The sequence below is a fragment of the Cebus imitator genome, unplaced genomic scaffold (assembly GCF_001604975.1).
Source record: "Cebus imitator isolate Cc_AM_T3 unplaced genomic scaffold, Cebus_imitator-1.0 Scaffold68, whole genome shotgun sequence".
NCBI lineage: Eukaryota > Metazoa > Chordata > Mammalia > Primates > Cebidae > Cebus > Cebus imitator.
This window is the reverse complement of record NW_016107383.1, coordinates 3914904-3938851: the sequence shown is the minus strand read 5'-3', so window position 1 is coordinate 3938851 and position 23948 is coordinate 3914904. Positions and strand designations below refer to the sequence as shown.

The 23948-nt window shown below is 41.7% G+C and overlaps 1 protein-coding gene across 1 annotated transcript in view; it reads left to right on the top strand.

Annotated features, from left to right (window-relative positions):
- Positions 1-23948, top strand: part of EXT1 (exostosin glycosyltransferase 1) — a 314862-nt gene that overhangs the window by 261855 nt on the left and 29059 nt on the right. Inside the window, exons 2-4 of the mRNA XM_017530683.2 lie at positions 14180-14273; positions 16015-16122; positions 21540-21659. Of these exons, the coding sequence (XP_017386172.1) occupies positions 14180-14273; positions 16015-16122; positions 21540-21659 (322 nt within the window). The remainder of the gene's footprint in view (positions 1-14179; positions 14274-16014; positions 16123-21539; positions 21660-23948) is intronic.

Sequence of the window (23948 nt, the reverse complement as noted above, 5' to 3'; positions counted from 1 at the left end):
TTATTACAGAAAGCACAAGTGTTGTGCCTTAAGCATAAGCTAGGAAAGTATCCCTTGATCAAGTTGAAACATCTCTACTTTCCAAGTTCCTGGACTCTTAGTTTGAGCTTAGAGAGTTACAGTTGTTTCCAGGCAGTTTTTCGTGCTAAGGGTGGTTTGGGTTTTATTTCTGTTTTTGTGGAGACCTTATTGGATACATGACCATTTGATCTTGGTAGGTAATACTGTGTCTTGACACACACCAGTGCTTTTACCCTTGGGATGTTTTGGAAGCCTGCAGGCAGGGTCCTGAGGCTGCCTGAGTCACTGTTAATGAACCAAACTGCCTGAAATGCTCCAATGGTTGACTTTTGGCACTTGGCAGAAAAATCCTTTTCATGTTAGTTTCAAGGTTGTCAGATATCATTATCCCCAAGTATTAAAAATTTCAAAGAAAGGAGGCAGTGTGTTTGATTTATAGAATAGTTATCTAGCTTTAGCTCTGACTTGGCTTTGGCAGTGGTTTTGCAAGCACTCGAAAATTAAATCCATTTTTTATGGCACTACAAGGTATTATCTCACAGCAAATGATAATTAAACACCTGTGAAATCAATTAGCCCTTTAAGCAGGGAAAGAAAGTTTTCCAATTATGTTTTCGCACCTCCAAAACTTTTATAATTCCGAAACCAACACTTGTGGAGAAGGATATGGTCGATTGGCCGTTGCTGGGTTAACTTTCCATAAAGATTATCCCTAAATTTTGCCTAGCCTTAATCCCATGGAAGGCGGCTTGTGATACAGGCATCCTTCCAAAGAGGCTGCAATTGCCTTTGGAGCTGACTCTTAGCAGCTATCTATGTGACACACAGCGGAGCTGTCAGCGACGCCACAAAGGAAGTTACTCACTTTGTGTTTTGATGCCAAGTTTTACTTGACAGTTTATTTAAAAGCCAAGATACCTTAATGGAAACCAAGCAACAAGACATTCCATGTGACAGAAATGCTCTCCCTTTAAGGGCCCCGTAGCCGAGAGTTCTGAACCATCTACATTACAAGTTCATAGTCTGAAAACAGACTGATTAGTTAATAGCTGAAACCTAACACAGTGGAAAACTGGGGCTCATGGCCGGCCATGCAGCCCCATGGTATCATGTGTGTTTAATCACCAGCCTTGGTAACAAATTAGCTATTCCAGATGCCTCTTTTGGAAAATGATCTGTACTTCTGAAGCACTAGATGGATTTGGGGTATATGCCGTAACAATTTGGGAGTCAAAGAAGAGGCAAAAGAAACATACCAATGCCAGGCCTTTGACATCTCCATTTTACCTCATATGTACAAAAACTGTTCCAAGAAAATTCTGGCCTCGCCCTTCCTAATATTCATAAATGCTTTAGTTATTAGTTTGTGCAGGGTTTCATTGTATCACTTTACATAAACACCTCTAAACATGTTCCTTCTTTAAGAAATTTCTTCTCCAGACATTTTTAATGGGCTCTTGCTTTCATCGTAGATGGCATTTGGAGAGGTTGACGAATCATACCATTAACTAGAGAGAAGGCTAGCGTTGTATAAAACGAAGATGAAAGAAAACTTCTCTGTATCCTTTTAGAAACTTGTCATATGGATTATCCTTGCAAACATTGCCAGCAGCTTGGACACTTTATGACCTGGGCTTTATAAACCCATGAGGAATGGGGTGAGTGTTGAATAATCTTACATAGGTTCAACAAATATTCCCTAAAAGATTCCTGTGGGCCAGGCACCGTACAGGGTCTGGAGTCACAGTGTTAAATAAGAACACGAAGGCTCTTTCTCTCATGGAGTATACACTACATTTGGGAAGAAAGACTGTAAGCCAGTAAAGCAAATGCATGCGTGAGTTCTGACCTTGGTAAATGCTGCCAGGACAGAGATGAAACAAGGCAAGAGAAAGAAAGTGAGTTCCAGGAGCCCGGGCTGGTCTGTGCTGGCCTCTGTGAAGAGGGGATATTTGAATGCTTATAGGCAGCTTGAGAGAGATCCTGAAGAATTCCAGGCTGAGGGTGCAGCAAGCACAAGTGTAGGAGATGGAAGTTCGTATACTCTGTCGAGAAATTGAGAGCAGGACTTTGTAGCTGTGGATGGTGACTGAGGATGGGGCAGTCAGAGATGTGGGTGGAGGCCAGTTCTCATGGGACCTAGTCAGCCAGGGTGTTCAGCGTGAGTGTTATTCTAAGTGCCAGGAGGAGTCATTGGAGGGTGCTCAGACTGGGGGTGGCATTTGAAAGGTGTCTTTGGCTGCTCTCTAGAATATGGACTGTAGAAAGATACAACTGAACCCATTCTGTTTAAAAACTAGTAAGAACCAGAGTACGGTTTCCGTTGCTCTGTTCATGCCCACTTGAGCTGAAGGAGGAATGGGATTAAGCAGGTATAGGAAGAGGGGTGTCAGGAGACTCTGGTTGCCACTGAATTGCAAAATCCCTGAATGGGCAGCTCCTGGAGGCCTCTTACATCGTGGCTTCCCAGTGCTCAGTGACCTGACATGCAGGGGCTTTGTCCAGTGAGTAAATATCAGGGCACGAAGGCATCCTTTGGGCCATCTGGTCCCCCTCTCCTCAATCTGGTGCTTAAATTTTCTCTGTCCTATAGCCTCTTCCCAGAATGAGGCTGCCAAGGAGCTAGCTAGCTTTGTCTGCTTCTCAAGGAAATTGTGGGAAGCATGGCCAGCTGGAGGAGGAGGAGGGAGAGGTGACTCAGCTCCACAAACCATCTTCCCCAGGGCACTGTTATACTTCTGCCAAAGGAATCTAGACTTGTGAGCCTCTCCAATTTCTAAGGACCCAAACTTCATGCAGAAGTAACTCTGTAAATCAATAATATGTGGCATCAAATCTTCAACCATAACCCAATTTTTCATGTCCTATGGGTACACCTATGCATCTATATATTTATGCATTTACATACCCAGATAAGAATGATTAAATTTTCCATAGACAACTAGCTTCATGCAGCGTTCATATTATATTGAGTGTTCTAGAATTTTTTGAGGATGTGCCATGTCAGCGTCCACAGAGTTCTGAGGTGTTGTTTGTGTATTCAGTCAAAGGCTCAGGAGTGAGGTGGCCCTGACTGTCAGAGTCACAAGGCAAAGCCTAGTGATGCAACAGTGGGAGAAGAAATGGGAAGCTGAGGTTGGTGGCACCAGCCGACGTTCTACAACCTGTCATTGGATTCTCAAGATATTTTATAATCACTTAAGTGCAGGGGCCAGACGAAAGGATTAAGCACTGACAAGAATGCAGGACACCGGACAGCCTCTGCACAGCGCTGCCCTGGGGGTGAGAACAGTAGGAATGCCAAACATCCCCCTAATCCCAGGCCTGATCCAGGCTGGCCTTGCTGGAAAGGATATCTTGGATCAAGAAAGGAAGTGGACAAAACATTGGTCGGAGCTCAGTTTTCTGTACAGGGATGGGGAGTCATTGCTTTCTGGACTAGTGCAGGGTCCATCACTGCAGAAGCCATGAGGAGGTTCTAGAGTTTTTTTCTTTCTTCAGTTCAGACATGGAGGAAGGCCAGGAGAAGGCTCCGTTTGAACAGCACTGTGCATGCATTTAACTTGATTTACAAATAATGCTATTTATCAGGGCTGGAGAAACACAAATTTCTCACCGTTGTCAGTGTGCAGGGAGAAGATGACATTTTTAACAAGCTGCCAGACCTGTAGAAATAAAAAGAGAGAAGGGATTTTAAAATGTACAAAAGGAAGACTAAATAAATAACATTATTTTTCATTCCCCAAGTAAATTGGGCTTGGTGTGAGCGTAAGAATGAACTCATCCTTGGAAGAACCCAGCATAATCAAGTGTTTGGCATGTGTTTGTTAAAGTGGAGATTGCCATATTGAAGGACTTGCATCTTATCTTTGCCTTCTTTTTGCTTCCGTAGCCCCTGTACATTTTAATGCAAATCAGTGGACACTGAGCACCTTACATTCATTTAACAGCTCTTTTTTTGAGTAATTACGGTAGGCAAGGCCTTGAGGTAGTTGTTGGGTCAACAGAAAGTAGGACTAAGTTCCTGTGTCCTGGAATCCAGGGGAAGGAAGATGAGAAAAATGGGCAACTTAATACAGAGCAAGCAAGAGAGAGTTAGCACAGGGTGCCCAGACTCCAGGGATCAGGGAGGACTTCCTCCAGGCAGTAGGAGAGGAAGTTAAGAGAAGGAAGGAAAGAGGGGCATGTAGGGAAGAAGGGCTCCCTCCACAGCCAGCCTCCTGGGACTCAGATTGTCCTAGGTGGGGAGCTGACACCCTTAGAACTGACACACTGCACCGCCCACCCCTCTCCTGGTCTTCTCGGGCTGCCGTCCGTACTTCCTGGCCCCGTTCCACTTAACCAGTTCCATTGGCTTACAGCCTGATGAAAGGTTAATGGTAAGATAATGACCTCAGGCTTCCCATCACCATTGGGCCTGTGCGCGCCTCTTCCAGACTCATTTATCCATCTGAGGTCACTGCTGCTGCTGGCTCTTTTATTGTTAATCCCCTCTCTTTCCCCCCACCCCCTCCCTGCCATGTACCCAGGTAGCCCTTTATTTAGCATTTTCAAAAACGTTTTGTTTCTGTCCAGAGAATTTAGGTCTATGTGTCTTGGAATTGCATTTCTCTGAGAAGAGTTTTAGAAGTGGATATTGCTGAGTATAAAAGCTGGCGCTGCCCAGGCACGGTGGCTCACGCCCATAATCCCAGCACTTTGGGAGGCCGAGGCAGGTGGATCACTTGAGGCCAGGAATTCAAACCAGCCTGACCAACATGGCGAAACTGCATCTGTAGTAAAAATACAAAAGTTAGCGAGCGTGGTGGCACACGCCTATAGTCCCAGCTACTTGGGAGGCTGAGGCATGAGAATCGCTTGAACCCAGGAGGCAGAGGTTACAGTGAGCTGAAATCGTGCCACTGTACTCCAGCCTGGGCAGAAGAGCAAGACTCTGCTCAAAGGGGAAAAAGGAAAAGAAAAAGCTGGTGCTGCAAAACCTTGCCTCTTTCAGAAAGCTTCCTGAGATTAGTGTCATGGGCACGAGGTATTAAACGTCTCTCATTTTCATCTGCTAGCACCTTGTTAATCTTTCCTCCTAGGCAGGTTGAGAGATGACAGAACTGGTCGTGATCCTGTCCTCCTTGTACAAACCCAACAAAACCTTTGACCCTTTACTTCATCATCTGTAAACTGAGGCCAATAGCACCTATTCTCCATGATGGTTGTAAAGATAAGGCATAATAAAGAATACAGACTGTGCAGCTCAGTACCCCACCCACAGGAAATGCTTAGTAAGTGAGGGTATTATTATTATAATTGATATCTGGCCAGGCCTGGTGGCTCATGCCTGTCATCCCAATACTCTGGAGACTGGGAAGGATGTGGGAGGATCACTTGCAGCCAGGAGTTCAAAACCAGCCTGGGCAACATAGCAAGACTGTCTCTCCAAAAGGTTAAAAGTAAAAAAAGTTTTTTAAAAGTTGTTATTAATAGCTATCATATATATATACATATATATACACATATACACGTATATGTTTATGATACCTACCTTTATGTATTAGCCATTGAGCCGTTATTTAATGAGCAAGAATTGAAATGGTCATTTTTTACCCCTTTTGAAGTATGAGGTACGCCTGGTACATGTTGTGTTCATTAATATACACAGGTAGCAATTGCCACTTAGGCTAAGTTTAAGATTCTCAACTGTTAGTAGATATTTAGCCTAAGGATAGGGGGTGGAGTTTAGAGTTGATAAGAGATTATGGCCCAGTGTGTTCAGGTGGGAATTTTGACTCCAGGACCCTCTGACTCCCCCTTCTTCCCTGTGATAGGCAGGCTTATGTTTCCCCACATCGCCAGTGGTTGTGAGGCTGTCATGAGTTTGTGGCTGTGACAGTGAATGCCTCCAATGGGGATTTCACTCCTCAGCCCCAGACCACAAAATGTTACCTGCCTCCCTTCCCTATGTTGAAATTGATTTTAAGTGGACATGAAAGGGAGACTGTCTTCTGTGGAAAGCCAAGAAGTATGAAAGGGTGAATATAAATTCCTGGCCCTGTTTTTAGCTGTGCACTGGTTCTCTGCAAGTGGACAGCTTGGGATCAGCAGCTTCAGACTGAGGAGAGTCACAAGGAATTAAATTCCTACTCCTTGGCATGACTGGCCTGGGGTGGGGAGCGGTACAGCAGTTCTAGCAGCAGGCAATGCTCAAGGCAAAGGACCGTCTGGGTAAGGAATTGCACTACCTCCAAATGGCGAGTGCCTTCCTGCTGCAGGACCCTGAGCATCCCTGAAGGTGCAGCCAACCTGGCCAGCCAGGCCCAGAGCCTAGCACTGCACATTTGCATAGCTCATTTGTACTTGCCTGACATTGGCACGTATAGCAGCTCATTTATGTGCACAAAGACTCTGGCAAGTAGGTGTCATGGAGAAACTGTGGCTCCTTAAGTGCAGTGAATTCTCAAAGACCCCAGGGAACTATACTTTTCTATATTCTATGTTTTCAAGACACCTAACTGAGATGGAACAGTGGCCAGTTGGACCCATTTTCCAGCTAAAAGATTGGCTCCCACTTACGTATGTTTCTCAGTTCAAATCTTTGGCTTGGGCCAATTTTGTTCTATTGCATACTGTAAACTACAGAGTTTTCTCAAAAATAACTGAAATTTTAGGCCAGATGTGGTGGCTCACTCCTGTAATCTCACCACTTTGAGAGGCTGAGGCAGGAGGATCATTTGAGCCCAAGAGATCAAGACCAGCCTGAATAACAAAGAGAGACCCTATCTCTATAAAAAAAGTTTTAAAAATTAACTTGACATGTGGCACATGCCTGTAGTCCCAACTGCTCAAGAGGCTGAGACAGGAGGATTGCCTGGGCCCAAGAGGTCAGGGCTGCAGTGAACTGTGATCTCACCACTGTACTCCAGCCTAGGTGACAGAGCAAGCTCTTGTTTCAAGGTAATAATAATAATAGTAATTGAAATTTTAAACTAAACCTGTAAAGGCCAGGGAAGGGTCTAAGGCAACATGGTTAGTAAATAAACGACAGAGTACCTTCTTAAACAACTCCTGGTCGCGATCTGGGGTGAAGTTTTGAGTGGGAGAGAAAGAGCCCTTTTAAATTGGCAGCAAATAGCCCATGCTTGAAACTAGGTGAACTGCTTAAGACCTGGTTTCATAAGAAATGTCAGTTTTAGACACTGCATGTTGTATGGGCTGACCAAGGAGGCAATATGATGTAATGAAAAGAAAATGGGCTTTAGAATCAGAAACCCAGGAGTTGGAACACGGAGGCTGGTTCGTCCTAGCTGTGACCTGCATTGGAAGGGTTTTTGAGGTCTCCGAACTTAATTGCTTCTCTATGAAGTTGGGTTATATAAAGTCCTGAGCACACTATTGGTAACATGTCATTCTTCTGCTTAAGCCCTTCTTTGACTCCCTGATCACCCTCAAGGGATCATCTCTGAGCTCTAGGAGATGTCATACAAAGCCTTCTTAGTGGGAACCCACCAGAAACAGCAACCTGAACCTCCATACCTTCCCCCCCACCAAACTGGGTGGTTTCGCTCACCTCGGTGCCTTTGTTCCTGCTGTACTACCTCAACTCCCAGAAATTTCCATCACCTCCTCTTATCCCAGTGCCTTATTGCTTCTTGTTCATCCTCTAAGACTTAGCTCAGGGCCTCACTTCCTCCAAGAGGCCTCCCTCTCTATATATGGCCATTGCTTCTCTTCTCTGTGTAACCCCCACCTCTACCTCATGTCCTACCCTAGCACTCTCCTCACTGAATAATCATCATTTGATAACACATGTTTTTTGTTTTGTTTTGTTTTGTTTTGTTTTTCTGGACAGTGAGCTCCCTGAAGAGTGCCTGACACATGGTAGACATTCAACTAATGCTTGGTGAATGAATGAAGTAGGTGCTCAAAGGATGTTAATTTTATTTCTCTCCCCATGCGCTTTAGAGAACTACAACAGCCATAAATTATTTTTATTTTCTTTCTTTATTTTTTTCTTAAGGGATATGACTCAAACTTGGGTATAAGCAAAGATTAATTACTTATGAGGATGGGGACTGGAGGGAATAGATCAGCTGTAGATGTTAAGTTACTTTATAAATAAATACTTGAGACAAACTGGAACAACATCATGGGGAGACTAGAATTGCGTAGTTCAGAGATGAGAGGCTGGATCACTTGTTTCTTCCCTATCATCTTTGGTTACCAAAAGGCAGGTTCACTTGGCAAATGTGCATGCTACAGAGAGATTGTGGGAACCACAGGAAGACCTGTGAGCACAGTGCACCAGCAACATTCTTGTCTATGTAGCTTTTGATAATAAGGCAAAAGCCTTCAATTAGAAGCTGCTGTTCTGTTGTGATTCACAGCTTCTGTTTCCATTTGACTTTAAAGGGTCTATTCCACATTTGTCTCTTGGCTCCGTCTTTGGGAATCTGGTGTAGTTTTCATTCTTTTTAATTGTTACTAGGTTTTTTTTTTTTTTNTTTTTTTTTTTTTTTTTTTCTTTTAATGTTTATATCCCTCTTATTCTGGTATAATTTGCCATAATAACTTGCAATTGTATAGTGCTCTGCCATTTATATTCAAGATACATGATTTCATTTGATCTAGACAACTTTGAGGTTTGGAGAAGTTGAATGATTTGCAGGGGTTACACGGGAAGTGGTAGATCAAGAACCCAAATTCCTCAGCCCAGGTTTTCTAACTTGAAGCTGGCTATGTTTTCCATTATGCTCTGTTATCTTCCTTCAGTCCTAATGATAATAACTACCTTTTATGGTTTGCTTATAATATGCTAGTGCTTTGGTTAAAATGCATCACTTAATCCTCACAGTATAAGTATTATCCCCATTTTGCCAACCAAGAAACTAAGATTAAACAAATTAAATGACTTTCTCAAGATTACGCAGTTTATAAATTGAAAAGCTGGAATTCGAACCCAGATGTGGCTGTGTCTAAAGCTGCCTAACCACTAAGCTTTTAATTACTAAGCTCTTAACTATGGTGCCAGTGGTTCTCAAAATTTAGGGTGCATCATAATTATCTGGAGGGCTTGTTAAAACAGAATTCTGGGCTCTTTCCCCAGAGTTTCTGATTCAGCGGGTTTGGGCGAGGCAGAGAATTTGCATTTCTACCAAGTTCCCAGATGATGCAGATGTTGCCGCTGGTTGGAAGGACACACGTTGAGAACCCCTGCACTATGCCACAGTGCCCCATCTCTTTCCCAGTTGCACAGAATGACTGCCAGCAAACATGCGTTTCATACAGAGGGGGAGGATTTAAACTGTGCATTAAAATAGTCCACTTTAAATGGGGTGCATCCCATACATTGTTCAATACAGCTTTAAGGATAAAAGTATTATGACCATAGAGTGGTGCTGGTTTCTAGGTTAAATTCAAGGTCATGCCATTTTTGTTGCATTTTTCTTTATAGAAGTTTGTGAAAACTCTCCTACCTTTTGTCATCCTTTATATCTATATTTATTTTCCCCACCCCTCCCCACCTTTTGTCAACCTTTCCCTACACAGTGGGGAACTTAACGCCCATCTGAAAAGGGTAGCAAAACCATTTATTGATTAGAGCGGCAAATTATCTGGGATTAGTTGTCTCTCTTACCTACTTACCTTCTTGCTTAGGATCTCATATGTTTCTTTTAAGTAGTGTGTGATAATGTAATTCACTTTTCTAAATGTAAGACATAAAGGAGAATTAATCCATCTTGAAACATCGTGTCTCCCCATTTGACCTGTCAAGTCTCCTTGTCTTTCTCCCCTACCCCCAACCAACCGCAACTTCTAAGTGTTCCTTACCCCTATAATTATGTGTGTTCATGAATGCCATATAGAAGGAATACTACAGAATGTTTGCTTTTGAGGGTGAATTTTTCATGCAGCATAATTTCCTTGAAGTTGTCGTGTGTATCAATAGTTTGTTCCACTTGATTGCTGAGAAGTATTCTAAGCTATGGATGTACCACAATGTGTTGAATCATTCACACGTTGAAGGACATTTGAGTGGCTTCCAGTTTGAGGTTATTACAGACAAAACTGCTGTGAACATTTGTGGACAAGTTTCCGCGTGAAAATAAGTTTCCATTTCTCTGGGATACATGCCCAAGAGTGCAATTACTGGGTCATATGGTAAACCCATTTTTAGTTTGAAAAAGAGCTGCCAAACTACTCTCCAAAGTGGCTGCATTTTACCTTCCTGCTAGAAATGTATGAAGGGTTCCAGTCTCTCTGCATCCTCATCAGCCCTTGCTCTCATCTGTCTTTTTGCTTACAGCCGTCCCAGTGGGTGTAAAGTGGTATCTCATTGTAATTTTGTTTTGCTTCCCCCTAATGACTATTGATGTTGAATATCTTTTCATGTGTTTATCGGCACTTTGTGTGTCTTCTTTGGAAAAACGTTTATGCAAATCCTTAGCCTCTTTTAAAATTTGATTATTTGTCTTTTTATTATTGAGTCAGAAGAGTTCTTTATGTATTCTAGATGAAAGTCCCTTTTCATATATATGATTGGCAAATACATTCTTTTTTTTTTTTTTTGGAGACAGAATTTCGCTCTTGTTCCTCAGGCTGGAGTGCAATGTCACTGCAACCTCTGCCTCCTGGGTTCAAGCAATTCTCCTGCCTGAGCCTCCTGAGTAGCTGGATTACAGGTATACACCACTATGCCTGACTAATTTCGTATTTTTAGTAGAGATGAGGTTTCACCATGTTGGCCAGGCTGGTCTTGAACTCCTGACTTCCGGTGATCTGCCCGCCTCGGCCTCCCAAAGTTCTGGGATTACAGGTGTGAGCCATCTCACCAGGCCCATTTTCTCTTTCTGTAGCCTTTTTTCCACTTTCTTGATGGAAGCTGGAGGGATGGGGAGCCCAGTCTTCCCGACTGCACTCCCCCAGAGTAAAGCTCCTGTAAGAGCTAGTAGGGGTTGGTCATGGAACAGGTCAGGGCCCAGATGCCACGGACTCTCAGGGTACTTGCCAAAATTTGGTAGATTTTCTTGAATTACTGTTTCTCTATTCGTTGTTATGCACTTAGGACAATTTGCAGAGACTTAAAATGTTTTTACAATTGTTACTAAATTGTTGTTTTGCTGGGGAGAGTGTCCGCAGAGTTCTTCGTATTTCTTCTGGAAGTCAGGCCTTCCATAACCTCCTCTTATAATGCAAATACTCCCAGGAGATGTTTAAATCTTAAATTTTCATCTCATCAGCATTTTCTCATTGTCAGGTGCTGCCTTGATAGCTCCAGCAACTAGGGAATCCCTTCTCTGTACTCCATCAGTTGAAATAGGATAGTGTCTGAAACAGCATTTCTTTAGAGAATGAATGAATAAATGAGTAGATTTAAGCATCTGCAAGGAGGTTGATGTGGAGTGTGAAAGAGCATCACAATGGACTGAGTGGGAGAGGACCAAACACGTGGTCAAACTAGAATCGTTGTCTGCCCACTTGAGAGGCATCGTTCTTCCTTCAGGTAGAACATGATAGTTATTCATAGACTCACTGTCCAGGGAGCAGAAAAGAGAGGCTGGTTTATGGGCTTAGTATGCTTAGAAATCTGAATGAAAACCATTGTTCTGAGGTATGAGTGTATATGTTCTGTATGTATCTGTGTGTCTCTATGTGAATACACACGTATGTTAGACATGCACTGCATACATATGAACAGATATATATACACACATATATGGTATGGAATTGTGCATATATACATATATACACATATATATATGCACAATTATATATGCACATATATACATATATATGCACAATTCCATACCCATATATGTGTGTGTGTATATATATATGTACTATATATATATAGCATATATATATTGTGTATATATATACAATATATATACTATATGTACTGTATATATGCATATAAACAAGTGTATATATATTATATATATATATGTATATACATATATAAATATATATATATATATGGTATGGAAATCTTCTAAGTAGTGGGATAGTCTCAAAGGATGCTTCTCTTTCTTACCTAAAAATGATAAGATAAAGAATAACCAAATATTAAAACTGAATCTGTAGTCATCTAGCCCAACGAGTTCATTTTGCAGATGAGGAAACAGATAGAAAGCTCATGGGTTTTGTTAAGTCTCACAGCTACTCCTGCCAAGGGTATTCTTCTCACATCTCATATGACCTATTGTGTGCAGGAGTACAAGCTTCGATGTACTCCTTTGCTTGCTATATCAGCACATAGTCCTTCTATATAACCATTTTAAAGTCAGCAACCCGGTAAAACTGTCATTTGAATTTTTCCTCTAAGTTTTCTGCCCTTCCTCTTCTTCCACGCACTCCCTAAAGTAAATTCTGCAACTAGCAACTCTGAAACTTGTTACAGTGCAGAACATTAATAGGGTTTTACATTTTTAGTAGGCTAATGATGAGGATGTAGGACCTTCGTTGCTAGTCCCTCAGGGGTTTCTATTCTGGGCACTTATTAAACTTTGCTGTAGTCTGAAGTATATTTGACCTTTTAAAAAAAAATCAGCTTAAACTTTATGCATATATTTTTCTGAGAGTGTGTGTGTGTGCACATTTCTCTCCTCTCCATCTATTAGGCAGAGATTCAGACATTATCAACATTTGAACTTGAAGATATTTGTCAGCTATGTTTGGTGAGGAAGAAGAAATCATTACCATCTAATGTATAATTTTTTTATTTAACTAAATTCATGCCTTTTTAAAAATCTTTTTTACTTTGATGTCTATTTTGCAATTTAATTGATGCAGGAAGGGTTTTAGAAAATTTTTACTCTCAATGGAGATAATCTTAATCCATTCACGGTGACCTTTTCTTGTGCAAATTAGTTGTACACGCTTGTTTAAGCAAATGGTCCTTTGCATGATGTCTCTTCTTAATGACGGGTTTATAATTGAAAATTGGCTTACTCTCATATGCCTAGTTTGTATGTGAATATAAAAATAGATGTGGACTTTAAAAATATAAAGATATATGCCAATATCCCAAAAAGAAGAGGGAGGAATTCAGTGCCTTTAGGCTATGATTAAATTAGACTATTAGAGTCAGAAAATGGTGGTGACATATGCTACTGTCAAAGTCACACCTGTCTGCTCAGCACTGGGAGCTCTTGAAAAATGAGAGTGATTTCATCTTGGCTCTAAGAATCAGGGCCTTTACAGGACATGAGCCATCTCTACTTTCTCAAATTTTCTTAAACTCATAATATACTTGAAACTGTCTATGTAGGAATATGTTTATGGCAATCACTTTAAAAGCAACAGTCGTAAACAAAATGAAATGCATTTTATCTTTTTTAAACTTCACTGGTGTAAGGAGACAGGTAACATTCGTATTTTGTATTTTTTTTCAAAATGCAAAAGCAATGTAATACTGTTAAATGGAATTTGAGTAAAATAAAAAAATTGATTCATCTATTCTGTAGACCAGTTTCCTGTACCCCCTACTATTTCCGGGCTTTTTTTCCTTTTCTTTTCTTCTTTTCTTTTCTCGTTTTTCTTTTTTTCCTCTCTCTTAGGCTAGCATCCTTCCCTCTCACTTCCTCTTTTTCCTGTAAGTTATGTCAGCCATTCTTAAACAGGAATATTTTTCCTGGGTAACTGACTGTTCTTGGTTAACTGTAGAAGCTCCATCTTGAAGGAGAAAACAAATATTGTTTTGTGCTTGTGATAGAGGTTTTCTGGATCGTTTTTTACAGCATGGCTTTGAAGGAATGGGGAACAATACAGTCTTAGTTTTGCTAAATGCCATGTTGTTAAAGGAGAAGGAGAAGCAGCAGTATTTTTTTTTTCCTTTTTAAGCCTATGGGGCAACATATTTTATCAAGACTCGAAAATCTGATTTGGGACCAAGGACTGGGCAAATCAAATGGTTGCCAGAACGATCAGACTTGTCTTTATATATACTGCTTGCAAAAGGGATCCTAATTTTTTTGTGCAACATGATGAATCATGTTTGTTCTTCATGCAGTAACCCAACCTCCTTCTTTGAAATGGAAAAGTGAGCACTGCCTGCTAGTGGCTTTCCTGAGTTGCTTTGTGTAAATTCACGCACGTGGGCACCCACCTATGGTCAACATCCCCACATTCCCAACGGGTCTTCATTTGCTGATTATTCCTCCTCTCTTTCTAGGTATGATTATCGGGAAATGCTGCACAATGCCACTTTCTGTCTGGTTCCTCGTGGTCGCAGGCTTGGGTCCTTCAGATTCCTGGAGGCTTTGCAGGTAAGAGGCCCTGGAACCTTCCTAGAATAGGGCTGAGGACTGAAGCCAGATTAAGTAAATTTAACATTATCACCTCTCCTGGGATAAGCTAAAGAGAAAGTGTGGTTTCCCTTAAGGATCTGAAATTATTTTCAAGAGAATCTAAAACATTTTTAAATGAAAAGTGAGGGGTGGAGAGGGGACTTAGTAACTTTAGATGTAAGAAACTAAACGGGTCATGTTTGCAAACAGAAGGCAAATCTCTTTACCAACTTGGCCTATCAGGCAGCCTAGCTGGACTCTAGAAAGCAGCCCAGCTCTTTCTCTTTTTTTTTTTTTTTTTTTTTTTTTTGAGACAGAGTTTCACTCATGTTACCCAGGCTGGAGTGCAATGGCGCGATCTTGGCTCACCGCAACCTCCGCCTCCTGGGTTCAGGCAATTCTCCTGCCTCAGCCTCCTGAGTAGCTGGGATTACAGGCACGCACCACCATGCCCAGCTAATTTTTTGTATTTTTAGTAGAAACGGGGTTTCACCATGTTGACCAGGATGGTCTCGATCTCTTGACCTCGTGATCCACCCGCCTCGGCCTCCCAAAGTGCTGGGATTACAGGCTTGAGCCACCGCGCCCGGCCCTCTTTCTCTTTATTTGTGGTACTCCCTAAAAGCAAAATTGTCTCTTCTGCCGGCATCCTCACTGTCTCTCAGTTCCTTTAAATTTTGAGAATGATCCCCAGCATGGTGTCACTGTTCTCTTGAGACAGTCGTCTACGTTTCCCATCTGGAAGTTATAACCAGCCTTCTTCGATTGCTACGAGAAAGCATGCCCTCACCTTCTCTCATCCTGCATTCCTCGACCTCTTTCTGCTATGTTCTTTCCTCCTCTGTGCCCTACACCATGCCGTGCTTTTGCTGCAGTGCTTCATAACTTCTTATCTCTGCCAGCTCAACTGCAAATCGTTCTGCCATGTCCTCCCACAGAAGAGGTTGCCTCTCTGGAATGTCTTTTCCAAGTGCTCTCGTGTGCGTTCTGCATAGAATGCCATCATGAATGTTCTTGTAGCCTCCTGGGATGTTGCATAAAAAAAAATTGTTCTCTGGTTTGGATTATGAGTTATTTGGAATCAGTATTCTGTCATTAACCTAGTGTTTCCTGGCTATTTCCCGGCACAGACAGTAAACTTGTATGACTGTGGTTTAGATCACTCCTCCATTGAAGGGAACAAGGTTCTGCTTTAGGTGTTTGCAGAGCAAGGGAAATGTGAACACTCTATACTGGTTAAGTCTACAAAACGCTGCATAGGAATGCTGAGCTCCATTCTGCTCTTTGTTGCCCATGACATTGGGGTAAACCACCTTGCACCACGGACTTATGGCAGTTACACTGACAGGACCATTTATATTCAAGGTTGGTTTTATGCTCAAGTTTTGTTGGTGCAAGCTTTTGTTACGTCAGTAGAAACTTCTCCAGCAAGGCCAGTCGTCTCCACGGAAGTAAGGTCAGCCAAACCATATACTAGAATAGAAATGGGGTTTTAGCATTCTAGGGCAAGACTTGCAAATATGAAAATCTAGTCTAGGTACATACAACCTTGGTGTGACTTGATAACTCATAAAAGCTTCCTTTCCTTCCGGCCTAGGCAGTCCAGGATTCATGCAGTGTCAAAAATGCCAGTCATTGAAATTGTACTGATTTCACCTCTGATTGGAACAGTTTCTGCTGTCGCTTTCCTCAAATTCACGACGTCCCCTTTTTTGCTTAGGCTGCCTGCGTCCCTGTGATGCTCAGCAATGGATGGGAGCTGCCATTCTCTGAAGTGATTAATTGGAACCAAGCTGCCGTCATTGGCGATGAGAGATTGTTACTACAGGTAAGGAAGGGACTGTGGCCTTCAACACATCAGCAGATTATTGCTGCCCCCATCCAAACTTTCAAAGAAGATGAATCCAAAAGGTCAGCTCTATAAAAGAAATTTTATCAGGAGAAAATTGCCTGTGTCATGGTGAATATGAAGTCATTTAATATGACATTGTTCACTTTCCAACAAAATCTGCCCAGGTCCCCAGAATATATTCTGAAAAGAAGTTGCAGGTAAAGAATGGAAGCTTTGATTTTCAAGAAGTGGATCTCCACCCCCTTCAATAACCAGAATTTTTAGAAGTATTACCAGAGAGTTTTTATCCTACCCTGCTGTTTCATTTTCCTTTCCTCTGTTTCTGCACTTGCCTTCAGATTAATTTTCAGAAAGAGAGAGGTCTCTAGGGCTCGTTCTTGTAATTAGTGTTATCATTTCTCAAGTGATCCAGTCTGGGTGTCTGAGCGAGTGTTATCTTTAGGATGTATATTTAAATGAGCGGCCCCTAATAAAAGTTTGAACTGCTCAAGAGCTGCCTAGGGAGGGGGATACAATACTCACAGAGAAATCTGAGGGCCGGAATGATCATGTATTTTTTTTTTTTTTTAACTAAGGATTTCTAAAGCCCTTCGTGTATTTCTGTTTTAGGATCAACACAAGTTGCCATGCTCTTTTCTCCTAAATTATAGAATATCTTAGTGTTTTTCTTTCATTGCACCATACACTTTATCTTTGAATTACCACAAATATTTGCAGATTTTTAAAAAAATGTTTTTGCCTTTTTATTTTTTGGATATCTATTAAATTGAGTTTCTAAGTCTTTATTTTATTTTATTTTTGAGATGGAGTTTTTTCTGTCACCCAGGGTGGAGTGCAGTAGCGTGATCTCAACTCACTGCAACCTCCGCCTCCCAGGTTCAAGCGATTCTCCTGTCTTAGCCTCCCGAGTGTCTGGGAATACAGGCACCCACCACCATGCCTGGCTAATTTTTGTATTTTTAGTAGAGACGGGGTTTCACCGTGTTGGCCAGGCTGGTCTTGAACTCCTGACCTCAGGTGGATCTACCCGCCTTGGCCTTCCAAAGTGCAGGGATTACAGGCATGAGCCACCACACCCGGCCTCTAAGTCTGTTGTTGATTCTACTTCTGTGCTGCTGGCCGGTCTGCTAGCTGACATTGAAGTAATGCAGCACTTTCCCTAAAATGACAGATGAACTAATTGTACACTAGAGACCTTTTTTTTTTCTTTTGCCGATCATAGTGCTTTATTAACAAATTCATGTGTTCTTTTCCCATCCCTTTAATATAAAAAATTATTCATCAGTTATTTTCATCTGACATTTCACTAAGTACAGAATTCACGTCAACATTATTAGATTAGCCATTCAAGTGGGTCACATAAGTTTATCCTCATTGTGCCAAAAACCCACTCAAACAATAAGCTGAATAACAGATGCCTCCAGATATATACAACAACCTTAGTTTCTTAACTTGAACTAGTCCTGTTTAACAGGTCAAATTGCTAGTCTTTATAAGTAAACTAAAAAAGACTCAAGTATACAGCTGTACATATCATCAAATGGTTAGTTCATTTCAACAAGAAATTGACCACAGCTCCTGAAACATTACTTCTGTCTGGTACTCAGTTTGTGATCTCCATGGTTCCTAGGACCTCAGAAACAAAGGAAGAATATGGCAGATTCCATTTTTTTGGGAGACTAAGTTATTCTGCCCTGAATACAACTTAATTTCTTAGGTGTTCATTGAGAAAGGAGTCTGGTGTTTTTGTGAAAGGGCCGCTTTTATGCCAATGATTTCCCATTATGATTCCTTAAGGAAAAGACGTCCTTGTAGAAACACCGAGGAAGTTTTCCCCATTGAGAGACAGTGTATGCCAAAATCATTTATTCATGAAAAGCCAAACAAAAGTGATACATGTCATGCTTGTCCATGTTGCCTTTTTCTTCCTTTATTAAAATGTTATTTTAAAAATAATGCATAATCATTAAAAGAAATTTGGGAAATAAATGGAATTTAAAAAAAGAAAAAACACCATCTATAATTTCTCCTTTTATATACCAGTGCTCCCATGAATTTGATGTGAACAAGTTGGAAGTTTGTCTTTAGAAAGGAGCGCATTTTAGGATACTTAATTGTGGTTGTCCAGTTTCTTTCTTTCTTTTTTTTTTTTTTTTGAGATGGAGTCTCACCGTGTCGCCCAGGTTGGAGTATGATGGTGTGATCTTAGCTCGCTGCAACCTCCGCCTCCCAGGCTTAAGCGATTCTTCTGCATCAGCCTCCCGAGTAGCTGGGTTTATGGGCGCCTGCCACCACACCCACCTAATTTTTGTATTTTCAGTAGAGATGGGGGTTTCATCATGGTGGCCAGGCTGGTTTTGAACTCCTGACCTCATGATCCACCTGCCTTGACCTCCCAAAGTGCTAGGATTACAGGTGTGAGCCACTGCACCTGGCCGATTGTCCAGTTTCTACCATTTCACCAAAGTTGATGGGCATTTCACTTTCTGAAGCCACTTTTGGGGTTGACTCTGGAGATTTGGTTTTTGTCACCCTCCCCCACCCAGACTTACTGGTGCTTTTCCCTCTCATATTCAGTCCATCTTTGCACAGCTGCCTCCATATTGAGCAGCAACTGTGTACTATCATTAACAATGGTTTTAAAGAGTTGGCATCCAGCCCAAACGTCTGCTTTGGGAAATGTTTTTTGTTACGTTACAATTTTTCATTTCCTGTTTTAGAACAGCTCGGATGTTTTTATTTGCATATATTCTTGTCATCATGTCACCAAGAGAGCTTAATGTGGCATTCTTGTATCTATTCTGGTGCATTCCATTTGCTTGGATACCGTACGTGACCTTTTATTAAGGCTTCATTGAGCTCTGCAACTTCCAAAACAATCCAGCCAAATTGGAATTAATTTATCACTTTCCCATACCTGTCTCTCAGGACAAGCAGATTAATAACCAATAGCCAAATGCCATTAAAACTTGGAACTCTGTCTTTTCAATCAATTGGAGTTGTCTTCCGGAGCACTTTGCAGAGTGCTGTCAGACACTTGTATCCTATCACAAACCCATAGAATACACTGCACTTGATGTAGTAAGATGAAGGTGCATCTTATTTAAGAGGGGAGAACCGTATTGGTAGGTGAGTCTGTGATACTCCTTTTCTCCTTTCATAACCACAGCAGACTCAGTTTTCTGGAGACTACATAGCAATGATAGCTTTAGGCATTTTTCTTTTTTTGAGACAGAGTCTTGCTCTGTCACCCAGGCTAGAGTTTAGTGGCGTGACATGGCTCACTGTAACCTCCACGTCCCAGGTTCAAGTGATTCTTATGCCTCAGCCTCCCAAGTAGCTGAGACTACAGGCATGCGCCACCATGCCTGGCTAATTTTTGTATTTTTAGTAGAGATGGGGTTTCACCACATTGGCTAGGCTGGTCTTGAACTCCTGACCTCGTGATCCGCCCGCCTCGGCCTCCCAATGAGCTGGGATTACAGGCATGAGGCACAGCACCCAGCCTTATGCGTTTTTCTAATAGACTGTTTCCTCGTGGCCATGATAAAACAGTGATGCCAACCTATATAACTCTTAGCAATTACCATTGACATTTAGAAGAGGGTATGGTTATGAACATTGAACAGGATAATTTTTTTCTAATCTTTCTTTGGCAATCTAGGTAACTTTCTCAGTGAGTAAATAAAAATAAGTTTCCTTGGACTTACAAAGGTTCTATGATATGAATGATTTCTCTACCTTCTCAAATAATGTTTTATTTCCATTTGACCTTGAGCTCTGATTACAGGCTAATGTTTGTCTGCCAGTTTTTCTCCTTTACCTGTTGCCTCTGTTGCAATCCTGTGTTGCAAATCCAGGTATCCACTTTGAGACACAGATTTAGTATCTAGTTTTGGACATTGCCAAACTAAGTTAGCTTTTCCTTCTGTTCTTACTGTGAAGCTGTTTTATGGCTCCTCCAAAGGGGAGTGTTGAATTAAAAAAATGTGCTAACACTTCCTTCCCCTCTAATGGAAACTCTGTTACAGTCTTAGTCAAATGCCATGGGTAACTTTACTATTAAAGCGGCTAACGGAGCATTGCTCCTTTTAGCCGAGACTCCCATATCTGTCAGATTAGTCATACGTTATGGAGGTAAGCATGCAGAAAGAGGTGAGCATGAAAGGGCAATTGCTAATCACAAGGAATCTCCCCTTAGGAGTATAGACTCCATAAATGAAATAGACCTTGAACTGTAGGTGAAAACAGGGAACAAGCCCAGAAAACTTACCAGACTCAGGAAGTAAATTTCCAGCTCCAAGCAGATTCCCTTGCAGACATTAAGCAATGGGTCCAACTTTTAATACTATCACTCTGATATTAATAATGATAACAGTAGTGATAATAAGCTATATTAATTAAGTTTTCTATGTTTTAGGCACTGTGCTAAGCACTTATATGATCTTCATTAAAACCCGAGTACTTGATCCCCACTTTATAAGTAAGGAAGTGGAGTCTTTGAGAAATCAGCTAACTCCTTCAAGAAAGCACTGCTAGTAAATGGTAGAGGCAAGAATCCTACCTTGATCTTTCTGGCTACCATGCACCTGTGCTTAACCATTAAGCTATACTACCATTAAAAATAATAATATCCCTGTGGTGTCTTCAGATGGTTATATTTACCTCCTATTTCTTAGTAACCACTATATAAAAGCCATTCTGCTAGCCTGAAAATGTGTTGCAAGATAACAAGATATAGGTCCTTCCTTTAAAATTGTATACCCTAGAAGAGAGCAGTGATGGCTAAATATATGTGAACATTTAAGAGATCCAGTTAGACTTGGGTAAGGCTGAAGGCAGAAAGAGAGATATAGGAGCAGAAAGGCTCAAAAGTGAGGGAGAAGGTATGTGCACATAAAAGTGGCGGACCCTAGCTTCAGGTTGGATGGGAAGGCTCATAGACATTCTCTGAAAAGTCCTTTTATAGCTATTTCATCGTTTCTGGGATAAAAAGTCATAGAAGTGCTTGGGGGATAAAGTCTTCTGGCCTTTCCCCATGACGTATAGTTACTCCTCTGTAAAATTTGGTTGTTCCTGTGCAAGGTCGAGGATTTCTGGAAATAGCCATTGTGACTATAGAATACCCTAAGCAACTGATAAGCTGCTACTGAATCTTAGAGATCAGCTGTAACTTTCATACATCAGAGGCCATTGGGGCAGGTTCCCAGTAAGTGCTGTCTGTAGCTCACAGTTCTTAGGGTCATTTCAACCTAGGAGTTGATGATGTTTAGATCTATATGCTAGAAGCCAAATGCTATAAAGAATAAAAGCCTAACCCAGTTGGGTTATTTTGATCAAGTGCATCCTTTGTTTTACAGTTATAATTCCTATGTGTTCACCTTGTGTTACAGATTCCTTCTACAATCAGGTCTATTCATCAGGATAAAATCCTAGCACTTAGACAGCAGACACAATTCTTGTGGGAGGCTTATTTTTCTTCAGTTGAGAAGATTGTATTAACTACACTAGAGGTAAGTGAGACCGCTTGGCTCTTGGGCTTGAATAATGGTCCTTTATACACTTCTCTCAGCCTTCTGTTTTGCTATTAGGGATGTGTGATTGGTCCAATGGGGCAAAACCAGATTCCTGAACTTGGACAACATATTGGTTAACTTCTTTTACCTGCTTTGCCATGCCCAAGAAAATACTCTCATTCCTGGCAAACTCCACAGGGGAAACCTACATGGAGAGAAATTATACTCGCTCACACAGAGATTGACTATGTCTTACATCATTTCAGGGATATGTGGGTCATGACTGTCTTCTTGTCATTTACACTCAATGGCATCCTTTGAAGACATATATCTGGAGTTCATTTAGAAAAAAATATATAATGGCTCACACAGTGGCTCACGCCTGTAATCCCAGCACTTTGGGAGGCCAAGGCAGGTTGGATCACCTGAGATCAGGAGTTTGAGACCAGCCTGGCCAACATGGTAAAACCCCATCTCTACTAAAAATACAAAAAATTAGCCAGGCGTGGTAGCACATGCTTGTAATCCCAGCTACTTGGGAGACTGAGGCAGGAGAATAGCTTAAACCTGGGAAGTGCAAGTTGCAGTGAGCTGAGATTGTGCCATTGTACTCCAGCTGGGGCAACAAGAGCAAAACTTTGTCTCAAAAAAAAAGATAAAAATATATAATGGCCAAGTAAGGGCAAATCCTCTACCCTTCTAAAAGCATAAGTAGCTTTCTGAGTGCTACAGTTTGATGGCATTAGGGGAACAGCAAAATTAACTCTCAAGACTTATGCAAGCCAGCCAACCAGCATCACTGTGGCAAAGTTGGGTTAAGGGGAGAATCAGGATTGTACTCATGTGGCACAGAAAGTGTTAAATTTGTGAAAGCAGAAAATCTTTTGGGCAGATGGATGCCCATCTTCAGGATGCTTTTATTCAGGCAGGATGGAAAAAGGAAAAGGAAGCATGGAGAGGATTAAAACGTTTGGAAATAGAGCAGGTAGCATTGGCCTGAGGCTACGCCAAACAAGCACAAAGAGCTGGGAAAAGATTCAGGAAACTGCACATTCAGGCATTACAGGTTTGCAGGAAGGAGAGCAGAGATCTTCAGTGAGGTGATTCTGAGGTGTTCCCAAAATGAGGTGGAGGCATTTGTGGCCTCCCCTTTGCAGAATTCACTCTGGAAAAGTGATGACTGCTTTGAAAGCTAATATAATGTGGAACCTACACTGAAAAGTCTGAGTAATACCAAGAAACTGAAGTTGCCCTGCTCGGTCCACATGGCTGCTTTCTTGCCATTCTGAGTATCAGAGCCAGTGCTGTTCATGCTCCAGGCACACCGGGGCATGTATCCACCCACGCTGAGCTTGGGCTCCTGCTCCCACCTTAGGGAAAGCTCTGGTCAGTGTCCTCTTAAGTACAGTGTATATATTTTTCATTCAGGAACTGGATGAAAAGGGCTGTTTAGGACCCAGGCCCATCCCCATGGAGGAGTCAGGATCATAGTGACTTCCAAGGCCTTCCTTCTTGCAAGCATCATCACCTCTGTACACTGTAGCAGATTTGAATATTTGAGTTATCCTTTGCTTTTTTAATCCTGACCTCCATCTAAGATCCTTCATAGGCCCTTCTTAAAGAATGCTGAATGTCATTTTTTCTCCCTTTTTGGAGTACAGAGCACCTTTTTTTTTTTTTTTTTGAGACGGAGTTTGCTCTTGTTGCCCGGGCTTGAATACAGTGGCACCATCTCAGCTCACTGCAACCTCCACCTTCCGGGTTCAAGCAATTTTCCTGCCTCAGCCTCCCGAGTAGCTGAGATTACAGGCGCTTACCACTACACCCAGCTAATTATTTGTATTTTTAGTAGAGACAGGGTTTCACTATGTTGGCCAGGCTAATCTCGAACTCCTGACCTCAGGCAATCCACCTGCCTCAGCCTCCCAAAATGCTGGGATTACAGGCATGAGCCACCATGCCTGGCCTTTTTTTTGAGACAGGATCTCACTCCGTCACAAGACTGGAATGACCTCAAGCAATCCTCCCACCTCAGCCTTCTGAGTAGCTGAGAACATGGGTATGAGCTACTATGCCTGGCTAATTTTTAATTTTTTGTGGAGTCGAGATCTCATTATGTTGCCCAGACTGGTTTTGAATGCCCAAAGTGGTGGGATTACAGGAGTGATTATTAAAGAAGTATACATTCATTTTAGAAACTATAGAAAACACAGCATAAAATACAAAATCATTCATTCATATAAAACCACTGTTGACATATATATCCACACAAACATATATATTCAT